This window comes from Camelina sativa, chromosome 10 (assembly GCF_000633955.1).
Source record: "Camelina sativa cultivar DH55 chromosome 10, Cs, whole genome shotgun sequence".
NCBI classification, from domain to species: domain Eukaryota; kingdom Viridiplantae; phylum Streptophyta; class Magnoliopsida; order Brassicales; family Brassicaceae; genus Camelina; species Camelina sativa.
The window spans coordinates 17,810,276-17,822,817 of NC_025694.1; the positions used below are offsets into that span (position 1 = coordinate 17,810,276).

General features: G+C 34.2%; 2 protein-coding genes across 2 annotated transcripts; one reads left to right on the forward strand and one right to left on the reverse strand.

Annotated features, from left to right (window-relative positions):
* Nucleotides 1,614–4,244, reverse strand: LOC104719220 (phosphoenolpyruvate/phosphate translocator 1, chloroplastic). Its single transcript, XM_010437082.2, has 9 exons — nucleotides 3,747–4,244; nucleotides 3,401–3,523; nucleotides 3,155–3,307; nucleotides 2,849–2,934; nucleotides 2,662–2,746; nucleotides 2,461–2,580; nucleotides 2,307–2,375; nucleotides 2,085–2,214; nucleotides 1,614–2,002 (listed from the first exon to the last, which is right to left on the reverse strand). Exons 1-9 carry the CDS (start codon nucleotides 4,128–4,130, stop codon nucleotides 1,926–1,928), a joined length of 1,227 nt encoding a protein of 408 aa, XP_010435384.1. The 5' UTR covers nucleotides 4,131–4,244; the 3' UTR covers nucleotides 1,614–1,925.
* LOC104720457 (kinesin-like protein KIN-4A) lies at nucleotides 10,611–12,299 on the forward strand. The gene is made up of 8 exons (XM_010438360.1): nucleotides 10,611–10,811; nucleotides 10,892–10,943; nucleotides 11,143–11,256; nucleotides 11,343–11,459; nucleotides 11,562–11,642; nucleotides 11,883–11,954; nucleotides 12,054–12,147; nucleotides 12,236–12,299. Exons 1-8 carry the CDS (start codon nucleotides 10,705–10,707, stop codon nucleotides 12,280–12,282), a joined length of 684 nt encoding a protein of 227 aa, XP_010436662.1. The 5' UTR covers nucleotides 10,611–10,704; the 3' UTR covers nucleotides 12,283–12,299.

Genomic DNA, 12,542 nt, shown 5'->3' on the forward strand with positions numbered 1-12,542 from the left:
AATTTGGTTAATTTTTTATATTTGGGATAAAACCCCGAACCACACTAAATTTGATAATATTTTGGTTAGTTACGGTTATATATTCAAATATCCAAACCAAACCAATCCTAACCAAAATTATTAGGATAACCAAATGGTTATTATATTACCAGATCCGAATTAACCGAAATCGAACAGTTAACTGAATGCTAAGGCCTAGTGGAATCAATGTTGATGAGAGCTGTTCATCATAACCGCATATGCTGCAGGTAGTTGAATATCATCATGATAAGATTAGATCAAATATCTTTAATGATGATGTAAGAATGTTAGAATTTAAAATTCATGATTGAATAATAAATGAGTTTTTTATTTAAACACATATCAATTCAAATGTTTGATTCAGTGCACCCCCTTAATTTTCTTTAAATTCATGTAAGTCCATCTCTGAAGGACTCTTCCCTTTATGTGAATATCATGTAAATCCTCAAAAAATTTCATTTAAGAAAAGTTTTAAACCCTTTAGTTAAAAAAAAAAAAATATTGTAGGTACATCACATGTAATAGGGACATAGGGTTTAAGTATGTCTAGTGTGTACATAATATATCTTGATGCCTTGTAAATACTATAATTTGTTAAGGATATTTTACTCATTTCATAACTCACTTGCAAAATGGGGAAATCACTCTTCTGTTTATCAAATCTAAAAATAAAAACTAAGTGGTCCGACTAATACATTTAACACTATGCAGTCGACTTCAAAACATTTGCCATTTATTCACAAATTTTTTTTTTGCTTACCGTCCACTATCGGCTCTGGTCATATCATAGAAGATCTATATCGTTTTCATCGCTAGGTGAAGATGCCAAGATGGAGAAACTTTTCTTATATGTGGCCGATGACACTCCAACTTTGAGGTGAGATATGAGTTCATCCTATATCACTTAACTTTTCTTCACTGTTTTTCGTAGAATTATCTAAGGATCATATTAAATTCTTGATAGGTCTTTGAAAATGTTAACAATACATTTCAATTTTTCTAAATGAACCACGTACGTAACTCATGGAAATTACTTATTGATCCCTGCCTACACAATGTTGATCAATATCTTATGTATTTTTTCAAACCAAGCTCGAGGAAGCTCTCCCGGTTTCTACATAATTGATGATAAGTTATGTCACAATTGATCTCTTTCTTATACAATCCGGTGGACATCCTTGAACTTTTTAACGTTGCCTAATCCCTGACTAATATGTACATTTGCCAGATTTAAAAATGCCTCTAAGTACTTGGAGTCTGTCTCCAGATTGGTTAGATGGTTGATCTTGGAAAAGTAAAATATACTCTGTTATCTTATGTTGGACGAGCGAGGTTAAGTATTATATGTAGCTCCAGTCTAATGTCATCTGAAGTCCTTTCCAAACCAAGTGTCGTTAGCTCTACTAAAGAAAACACCAAGGGGAAAGATTAGAACAATTTTGCATTAATAAAAGAAAAGATCTCGGGCCAAAAAAAAAAACTCTTCTACTCGGATAGAGAGAATAAGGTATCCTGTTCGTAAAGGTTCTGTAATACATGCGTTTTCAAACTTTAGGAAACCAACGATTCTAGTATCCTCTTAGAAGGACCGATTCATCAGTTCCAATAAACTTTTATGAGTAAACTAAAAGCGCCAATGAGTGTGTTGACAAGATATTCTTGGAAAACTGTAAAGCATTTTAAGTGTTTAAAATTTGTCTAGACACAGAAGAGAACAAACAACTTAAAAAGAAATTCTAAGAGAAGCGATGGCTGCAGTGAAAAAACTTAGAAAGGGATGATGAAACATCGTGACCAACCCGCGAAAGAATAAAACCATCTATCTGAAAACTTCAGCTCGAGAAATTGTATAAAAAACCAAAGGGGCCGGAGTGATATGAGATTAGGCATTAGCAGATATTTTCTTAAGCAGTCTTCGGCTTTGGCTTGATACCCTTCACTCTGGAGTATAAGAAGACACCTGCAAGGGCGATTCCAGTTCCTGCAGCAGAGCAAAATAAACAACAAATGAGCTCCAAAACTTTAGATTATACACAGAAGCCAAGAATAAGACTGTATATTACCAAAAGCATTAACAGGCGAGACAGGTGTCTTGAAGAAGATAACAGAGCTCACAATAACCACAACACGTTTCACGCAGTTTCCAACAGAATGTGTAACAGGTGATACTCTCGCCAATATCATGTACGAAACCTGTATTTTCCGCATATTTCACAAAAGACAATTCAAAATCTTTATATGCTCAAGCGAAACAACATAATCTCTAGGAAAAAAAAAAAGCTCACCTGCTGGTACGCGTGGAAGCAGAGTGCAGCAATAAGAGACTTTGTGTATATTTGTTGAACATTCACACCCTGCAAAACCGAGATGGGCTGTTAGGAACAGGAATTATTTGCCAAGGATACAATACAAAATTTGCAATATATAAAATATACTCACAACTGACTGAATGTATGAAGGAGTGAACTTGATGCCTTCAGAGAAGAAGGTCACAGGAGCCATCAGAACGAGAGACATCAATGTTATAATGGAGAAGAGCGTGATGTTGTCCAGAGAATCCTGCCGAGACGCAACATCAAATTTAGCTATTTTATTCCACAACACGTCAATGAAAATTTGATCCATGCACAGGAAACTTACATCTTTCTTAACCATGACTTTCTTACTCAGCACATTACGGGATTGGTTAGTCAAGTTTGACGCCATTGCACTCGTAAATCCAGCCCTGCCACAAAAGTTAACATAGTAAATATCTGAAAGTTGTCAGAGGAATAGAGATAATCACAACATAAAAAAAAAATGTCACAATACTCGTCGACAAACTGACCAGTTAAATGAGACCTCTGAAATTGAAGCAAGTGCAACTCCACCAACAATTGGTATAATGGCACCAATTACCCACGGAGTAGGCGCCTAAGAAGAAGTTGGTAAATAAGTTATGCTTTAAAACTTCAAGACTGGTGAAGACGTTGCACATAGTTAACACAAATAAAAAAAAAACGCAATGACTAATATTGAATATCATAAATAGGGTGGATGTTCGCAACAACAGATAGGAACCTAGACAGTAAACATGAGTGCATCAATCAACTCCGAGATGTGAAAGAAAAACACAAATCAGAAAAGAGCTCACCTCCCCAAGAAACATAGCAGACAACAAAACAGAGAAGAAAGGCTCCATGGCTTTAATGGTGTGAGTAAAGGAAACAGAAACTTTCCCGAGGCTCATGTTCGTAAACAGATTACCAAGTGTGTGCACAACGGCAAGCGGCAAGATGGCCGCTAACTATCAAGGTTAACAAATCAAAGTGAGTGACATATCTCCACAACAAGAAGCTTGTGATAAACAGTATCAATAAAAAAAGCAAATAAAACACACCTGAGCACCAGTGATCTTGGGTCTCTTGTACAGGTTAAGAGCCCACATGATCGTAATGAGAACACTACCGACAGCAAACTGAACCAAAGTGACAGTCATTGGAGCGTGCAGAGCTTTCAAAACCTGCAGGAATCACAAGAAACAAGAAACTATAATTGGTTCTCTCAGAAATCAATAATCCACAAACCTCTCTCCCGTTCAATATGACAATAGATTACAATTAGATATATAAACTGTTCCTCTGTGCATCCTATACTCAACATATCCGTTCCGATTCAAAGCCGATAGAACAGTGAGAGTCATGAGACTAAATCAAAAGCGAAACATTGGAGTTCAGATACAATACCTGCTTATTGTAGATGTTGAAGTAGATATTGAAAAGGTACCACATAGCAAACAACAAGCCAAGTTCTAGTATCTTCGACAATTTCCCACTCTTCTCTCCATCGTCAGCGCTTTCAGGAACTGCAGTAGCGGCGGTTTTGAAACGATTCGTGTCCAAGGAGCGAGAGATCGAAGAAGGGACACCGGACCAAGCTCGGAGAGGCGAATCAGACGAAGCGAGACGCCAAGACCGACGAGATAAAGAAGGAATAGAGACAACATTTGGAGAAACGTTGAGATCGTTGAGGTTCGAAGAAGCGGCGGTTAAGGGATGGCGAAGAGAGAGCCGCCGTGGTTTTAGGAGAGGGAGCGACGGAGAAAGAGAAAACACGGCGGAGCTCTGCATCGTGGTGGAGATCTGAATCAGAAGTTGGTGAGAGTGGAGGAGGAGAAGGAGGAAGGCGTTGTTGGAGACTCCGTCGAGTGGGTTGGTGGGGACTAAAACCAAATACAACAACAACAACAACATTAAATCTCTATATATTAAGGCTGGGGGGGGGGGCAATTGGGTTGAGGCGTCTTCGTATTTATTTATTGAAATGAAATGTGAGAAAGCATTCTTCTATATTTTTTAACGGAAAAATGTCGTTTTAACCACGAACTTACGCAAAAACATCATTTAAACTATCAATTTTGTCTGCGGCCATTTAAAATATATAGTTGCAGTTGACTCTTTTCTAAAACATGAAACATAATTGATCAGGCCAAAAACCCCAGGTTGTAATTCGGATGACAGAGCAATTAACCCTGTTAGCTCCTCTATTACGCTGTCGTTAACAATTCCGTTAAAGATAAAAACAACGTCGTTTTATCTACGACTCAGAAGGCTAAAAATCACCAAATCGCATTGTAATCCCTAATTTCCCAAAATCCCTAATCTTTGAAACCCTGATTATTCGATGCCAAAAGTGAGAAACAAGGGGGTGATTTCGTTTGTCGGAGATGGAATCGAAGCTCCATCACGAGACGAATCACAGAGTCTAGTTGTGTATGACAGCAACGATGTAGATGCAGCTCCACCGCGAATCGAAACAAATAGTGTTGTCGGAGATGGAGCTCCACCGCAAAACATCTCAGAGTCTGAGGTTAGAGACAAAGTTCGATGTGGACCTTCTAAATGTGTATCAGAGTCTGTTGCCGGAGGTAAAGGTCGAGCTAAACGAAGACGGAAAGGAAAAAAAAAGTTGTCGAAGAAGTTGAGTCTGATATAGAGGTGGAAGTGGAACATGACAGCGATGATGATTGTATGATATATGGTGATGATGACTTCGATGGGGTTGATGATAGAGTAGCTGGTGGAGAGGAAGAAGTGCACGGGGGAGAGGAAGAAGTGCATGGTGGATTCGATGTTGAAGAAGTTGCTAATGTAGACATCAGGGAAGACTTCCCCGAGGCTGTTAGGGGAGAAGAAGTTGGTTCAGATTCTGACAGCGGTGATGATGTTTGGGATGATGACAAGATTCCAGATCCTTTATCATCGGATAACGAAGATGAAGAAGACAACGACAATGAAGGGATGGGTGATGGAGATGTTGACGATCCAGAATCTTTGCTAGCAGTGGAGAAAACTTTCAACTCTCCTGAAGAATTTAAGCTTGCTGTGTTGATGTACTCATTGAAGACAAGGTATGACATCAAACTATATAGATCCGAAGCTCTTATGGTTGGTGCAAAATGTTGTTATGTTGATGATGATGGTCGTCAATGTCCATGGAGGGTTTATTGTTCATATGAGAAGAGGAAGCATAAGATGCAGATAAGATTAGTTGTCAATGAACATATATGTGTGAGGTCAGGCTATTCGAAGATGTTGAAGGCGTCTTCTATTGCATTTTTGTTTGAGGAAAGGCTGAGGAAGAATCCAAAGATCTCTCTTATCTGAAGCAAAGACATAGTTTATCATTACCAAAGCCACATATAACATACAACACCAAAAAAACACAATATCAAACACACTAGTAACCAAGATGCATTGTTGGTTTTTTGGTTTTAATCACTAGGATCACTATTACAATGAAAGGTAAACAAAGACACACCAAGCACAATTTCCAATTCTTAATTTCTCTATTGCTCCACATTGCATCATCCATCAACACTTCAATCCGAGCCTTTAACTATTCAATCTGGACAACAACCTCAGATTTGGCACTGCTTAACTCGCTCTCAATGTTGGTCAGTTTAGGTAAAGCCTCAACAACCTCCTCATAAACACCATCTTCGACCCATTTAAACAAATGGTCCTGCTTTTACGAAATTTTTTTGATTATCACATAACTATAAAACACACACAGAATCATATCTCAATCACTTACATCTCCTCTGGTTGGACAACGAAAATAAGGTCTTCCTGGGTTCTGTTTCGAGCTTGATGTGTAGATGGCGATGTCTAAACCGCAATGACATTTTGAAGGAAAACCATGGCACCAACGTCCTTTTTTCTCACCACTCGATTGTCCTGAATTGCAACTCATACTCGATTCGTTTGTGTAGAGGTGAAGATGACAAAAAGAAAATTTGGGGCTGTAATTGTGAGGAGAAGATGAAGATTTGCGATTTGGGGATTACATCTCTTCTGTTCTGAGTCGTAGATAAAACGACGTCGTTTTTATCTTTAACGGAACTGTTAACGACAGCGTAACAGAGGAGCCAACGGGGGTTAACGGGTGTTAATTGCTCCGTCACCCGAAATTACGACCTGGGGTTTTTGGCCTGGTCAATTATGTTTCATGTTTTAACAGAGAGTCAACTGTAAGTATATGTTTTAAATGGCCGCAGGCAAAGTTGATGGTTTAAATGGCGTTTTTGTGTAAGTTTATGGTTAAAACGACATTTTTCCCATTTTTTAACCTTTATGAAAGCCATATAACCTTCGTTGAAAAGTCCGCCTTTTAAAACTTTTGGCTTGGGTATTAATTTCTATATATAAGAACAACATTATACACTAGTAATTTAATTTTTCACATTTAAATTGAAAATAAATAATCTTTTTAATTTTATCTATATATATTTTTATTTGTAAATTATTAACTATGACTAAACTACTATCATAAAATAAAGTTTTAAGACGTTTAAAGAAAAAAACTCAGAAAATCATGTTAATAAACAACTATGCACAAAACAAAAATTAAAAGACATTTTGTGATTTTGTTAAGGATAATAAGTTTTTTATATCAATGCTTTTTGTTATGTAATGTCTAAAATAAATTTTCTCATTTATATATGTTCTAAATATTTAAGATTATACATTTTATTTTTACATGTTCTACGAATTTCAAAACTGAAATATGTTTCAAAATTTTCAGTAAACATAATTTTAAATGTTCTACAAAATTCATAACACACTAGATTTTAACCCGCGGTATACCGCGTGCATATAATTTCTATTATTATTTATATTTTATGTTGTATTTATTTGTTAAATATTAGATGTTTTGTAAAAAGAAGAAAAACCAAATTTTCCGGTCATTTGTGCAGCTAAATGTTTATATTAATTTTTTAACCTGCAATACACTTCATTACTATTTGTTTGTTTTGTTTAGTGTTTGATATTCTATTTTAATTTTTTAATTATTATAACAAAAAATAAAGGATCTAAATACATAAAAAGTAATTTATACGTTGTGATTAAGTCACATTTTTTCTTAGTGATTTAATTATTTTACACAATCTTACTTAAATCAACTTGATTTTATATGTCAAATATTCTAATATTTGTAGTGTTGAAAAATAATAAAATAAAAATTTAGCCCGTGTTAGCACAAATTTAATAATATTTTATTAATTCTAACATGCCTCTTTATAATCCATATACTATATAACCATATAGTATTTTAAACTTTTTTAATTTTACATATTCATAATATTTTAAAATTTTATTAAGTTTATCTGTATATTAATTATAATATTTAAATAAATGCGAATCGAAGTTCTTTCTACGTTAAGAATCAAAGCTCGCAGGTTTTGGAAACACAAATTGGAAATCAAATTGTTTTTTTCTTTGTTTGCAAAGAATTCAGAGATAAAATATCTTCAAAACACAATAGAATGTGTTGTTAAATATATCATAAATTTTGTTTTCATTGTGATTGCTGTAATTTTTTTTGTTGGAATAGAATTTAAAATATTTAGGAAACAAAATCTGATGTAATATTATTTTTGTAAAATTTTAGGAATTAATTTTGTAAATAAGTTTTTAAAGAAGTACAAATAAAAGGGTAGAACCCAAAATGTACTTCAACAATGTATATATAGATTTGTAAATAAGTTTTTAAATAAGTACAAATAAAAGGGTAGAACCCAAAATGTACTTCAAAAATATATATATAGATATTCTATACTTATTTTATGTTTTACAAAAATTTCAGGTATTTTCGGCGACGAAACCAACAAGCCCATCACATTTAAAACGTAAATCATCTTTTCTCGTATGAGTTGTTGAATTAGTGACCATGAGTAGTCATTCTGATAACCACTACAAAACTCGATCATCATCCATTTGCGTACTTACAATGCAGTCAAATCCATTTAGTTGAATCCTACATTATTAGTTGTAGGTTACATGGCATCAAAAGCACTCAAGTTATATAGTAATTTCGACTCAAAAGCACTTGTGTTTTGAGTTTTGACTCAACATAATCATAATTTTACAAACATTTTCCCAAATTCGAACATTGAAAAACTGTTGTTTTGTGATTATTATGGTAGGGACTAGGCTGAGTCGCACAAAAGGAAAGAAAAAAGCCTCCACCAAATTTCTTTATACACATCAATTTAGAGAAGCGGGTAGGTGGAGAAGCAGGGTACAAACAAAACACATGTGTTGGTCAAGAGGGGGCCACAATCCTACCTATTTTCAGAATCAAGGCCTTATTTGGTACATCATGAATCAAATTCTTAGATTTATGTTTGGCAACTCTCTTTGATCGAGATAAAGATACCCACTGATTGTTCCGGTAGTGACTCTGATGTCGTATTAAACGGAGCTTTTGGGGAACCATGTTGCAAAGAGTGTACAAGTGGTTTCGTGGAAGATGCGAGCCTTCATCAGTTCATATATTGTCACAGTGATGTTCTCAAATCGGGAAAATGCAGTGGCTATGACGAAAAACAGAGTCATGTACGTAGGTGGAAGATGCAATTGGTCTGACCTTTTTTTTTTGGAACTCCTTCAAAATCCCACCTTAAGGGGTGTGATTGTATGAGTCACATATATCAACTAAAAAAATTCAAAAAAGTTTCTTAAAATCATTCAAAGTAGCTCTTTAGAAAAAAAATGTAATACTTGGAATAACAGTAGATTTTAAGTGAGTTTTACAAATTATAGATTGAATAACAAGAGATTATGAATCATTTAGAATATTTTTACATAAATTTCAAGTTGAATAACATAGAACTTCAAAAGAGTTTTAAAATCATCAATTGAATAACAAGTAATTTTTGGAATGCTTTAAAATCTTCTAAAATATAAGTTCAATACCCCCTCAAAGATTTTCTGAAATAGTTTTTTCTTGTTTCCAATATTTTTTTACACTTCAGGATCTTTATAATAAAAATTATGAAAATTTAGTTGTATATATCTGGCTAAACACGTGCGTTTAGAATTTAACCATATTAAATAATTATGTAATACCGTTAACTGATGTTAAGTTGTTGATTGGAAGTCACCATATAACTAAAAGACAAAGTATTTTTATACCAACAATATTTAGATAAAATATTTTTTCTTCCAATAAAAAAGACAGGTTATATTAACACATCCAAAAAATAATATATAATGTATTTTTCTGTTTTTTTTTCCAATACAAAATGGAAAAAAAATAAGTTTGACGTTAAATACTGTGGAGTTCACTGAAAAATCTTTTTTTCAGCGTCCAATACGAATCTTAAACGTATGCACTATGCAACAATGTGCAAAAAGAATGAGAGACCTTTAAAATCTTCTCATTGACACATTACACTAAAGGTGTATTGAAACTAGAATTTTAGAAGATTTTAAGTTTTTGTTCAAATCACCTGTTATTGAAATTGAGATTTTAAAATATGTTACCAAATTCCATGTTATTGAAACTGAACTTGATGTAAAGTCATTCAAAATCACTTACAATCATTTGTTATTCAAGTATTTATAAGAATCAGATCAAATTCCATGTTATTCAAACTAAACAATGTATTTTTAAAAAAAATTCAGAAAATGGATTTTTATATCTTTTTAGTTGAAAACATAGCTGAGAAAATCACACCTGAAGGTGGGATTTGAAACAAAAATATTATTAACAAAAAAAATTGCAAAAATAATCATATCATTGGTTTCCGCTTTCCACTCTCACGTTCTCATTGTCAAACAAATCGTTTTTTTATTTATCAATCTTTCACAAAAAGCCAGGAATCATCTTTGAGAATTCTTTTGTTGGGATATGCTCCATCTTCTCTTTTCTCAAGCGAATAAGGCTTGCAAGTTCCATATTGGAAAACACAATTATGAAGTATGGAGAGAACCCTCTAGTTTTGCGTCTGCTATAAATAATCAAACATCAAAATGCTCTTACGCTAATAGAATGTTTGCTAAGTTGGTATTTTCACTTCTACAAATCTTCTAAAATCACTCACAATCAACGTTATTTGTTCAAATCTCACCAAATCACAAATAACAATGCACCAAAATATCTTAAAAACTCACTTGAATCTCTCAAAATTCAAAATTTTATAAACCCACCAAATCTTTTAAAATCATGGTTTGAATACGGGCTTTTGTTATTTAAGGCCCATAATGAAAATAAAAAGAAATAGTTAAAAAATAGTGAATTCAAATACTTCCTCTGTCCGCACCTTTTCACCGATTAGGAAATTAAAAGAGAGAGAGAGAAGAAGGAGCGTTGTTGTCTCACTCACATCGAGAAAAAATTAAGAACTCATCGCCGGAGATGACGAAGAAGCTAAATCTCCGATCAAAAGAGTCATCTCTCGGAGACGATGCTGAGAAACTCTACGAGAAGAAGATTCGAGATCTGGAGTCCGTGAACGAANCAAGGTTTCCCCCCCCCCCCTACCATTTCTGTTTTTTAAAAATTTCTCGGTTTTTCAAATCTAGAATTGCTTCTTTTGAAACAGTGATTTCGCTTTGATATTCTCGTTTAATTCATGTATGATGTTCGTCGCTTCAGTTTCCAATTTTGCAGAGAAGTGTGAAATTTAGTGGTTGATGATAATGGGATTAGTTTGATCTGGAATCAGTAGTGCTATGATTTGATTACTCCTGAATTTTTTATATATCTGTGTGGATTCATCTTTAGAAATGACTTAGGTATACTAATGTTCTTTGCTTTGATGTGTAACTGATTATTTTTTTTCGATTTTGGCAGTGTGATGTGGAGGAGTTAAAGTCAAAACTGGCTGATGTATCGATTAGCTCTTCGGTTGGTACGTTACAGTCAAGCAGAGAGTTTTCTCAGAAGTCTATTGCTACGAAAGTTGAGGTGAAGTTTATTTTTCAGGTTCCAGTTTATAAAGAAGAATACTTAATGCTATACATGTACATTTCTAACCTTAATACTTTGTCTAGGGTATGAGTTCAAGGAGTAAGTCAAATTTGCACTCTATGTGCTCAACGAAGAAGTATAAAACTGAGAGTTCTGTTAAGCTGTTTGATGGTGAAGTTCAGAAATTAAAAGCGCAAAAGGTAAAGCATCTTGTTGCAAATATTGTTTACGTTCAATGAAAAATTGCAGCAGTTTCTTTTTGGTTTTTTTTTTTACTTTTGTGAGTTGTGGCTATTCTTCAGGTTAAGTTGCACTGCAAAAACAAGCTAGACTCTATGCACTTCAGACAAGTGAAAGCTTCACTAGAAAAGGAAGTTTATCAGGTAAAGAGAGTAGTATTTCTTATTATCATACATTCTCTATGGTTTATGAGTGAATCTCAACTTATGAAATTGTAGATTCCAGATGGAATCTGGTTACCTGTCTTACTATACTTATCTATGATTGATAAAACGTTCTTGAAAACCTTTTCTTGATGGGTTTGGTCGACAATTGTGATTGCCTTATCTAGTTCCTTGTAACAACTCAGGCTTTTTAATTTAATAGTGCTTCTCTTCTAACAGCTCAAAAAAGAGCTAAGGAAAAGCGAGTTTGAGAAAAACGTCCTGTCAGCTTTAAACAATCGCCAGAAGCTGGTATGACTTTTGCTGATTGTACTGTTCTGTATGTATATTTCAGCAACCGTGGTTTACTGAGTCCATGTGGCTTGTTAATTGCTATATTCTTTTATTCAGATTTTGCAGCTGAAGAATACACATGCTTTGACAGCCCTGAATCGCCGAAAGTTGCTGCTCCAATCTAAAAAGATTTCTTCCAACAAAAATAAAGGTCAGATAACAGATAGATAGTATACATTCCTTTTTTTTCCTTTTATCTTTTGCTAAATTGTTTAGGTGTCTTCTTTCTAATATGCCAGGTCCATTAAAAGGAACAAGCTCTGGGATTCAGGTATGGATACCTTAGCCAATGTAACATCTTAGTTTCNACACAAATCATGAATAAAATAGATAGCATTAAGAGATTAAAGGAAGAAAAGGAGTTCTGAATCTTCTCTGAAAGAGTCTTGATTCTTCTCTCCAAAACTCTCTAAAAATCTCTCCGGGTTTTCTCTCAAAAGTTGCAGGAAAAATAAAGCTTAGGTCTAAACAATGACCCAAAAATCCTATTTATATTCCTAAAACACGTCCAGGAACTAATGATGTAAATATGGAAAACTTTGGGGC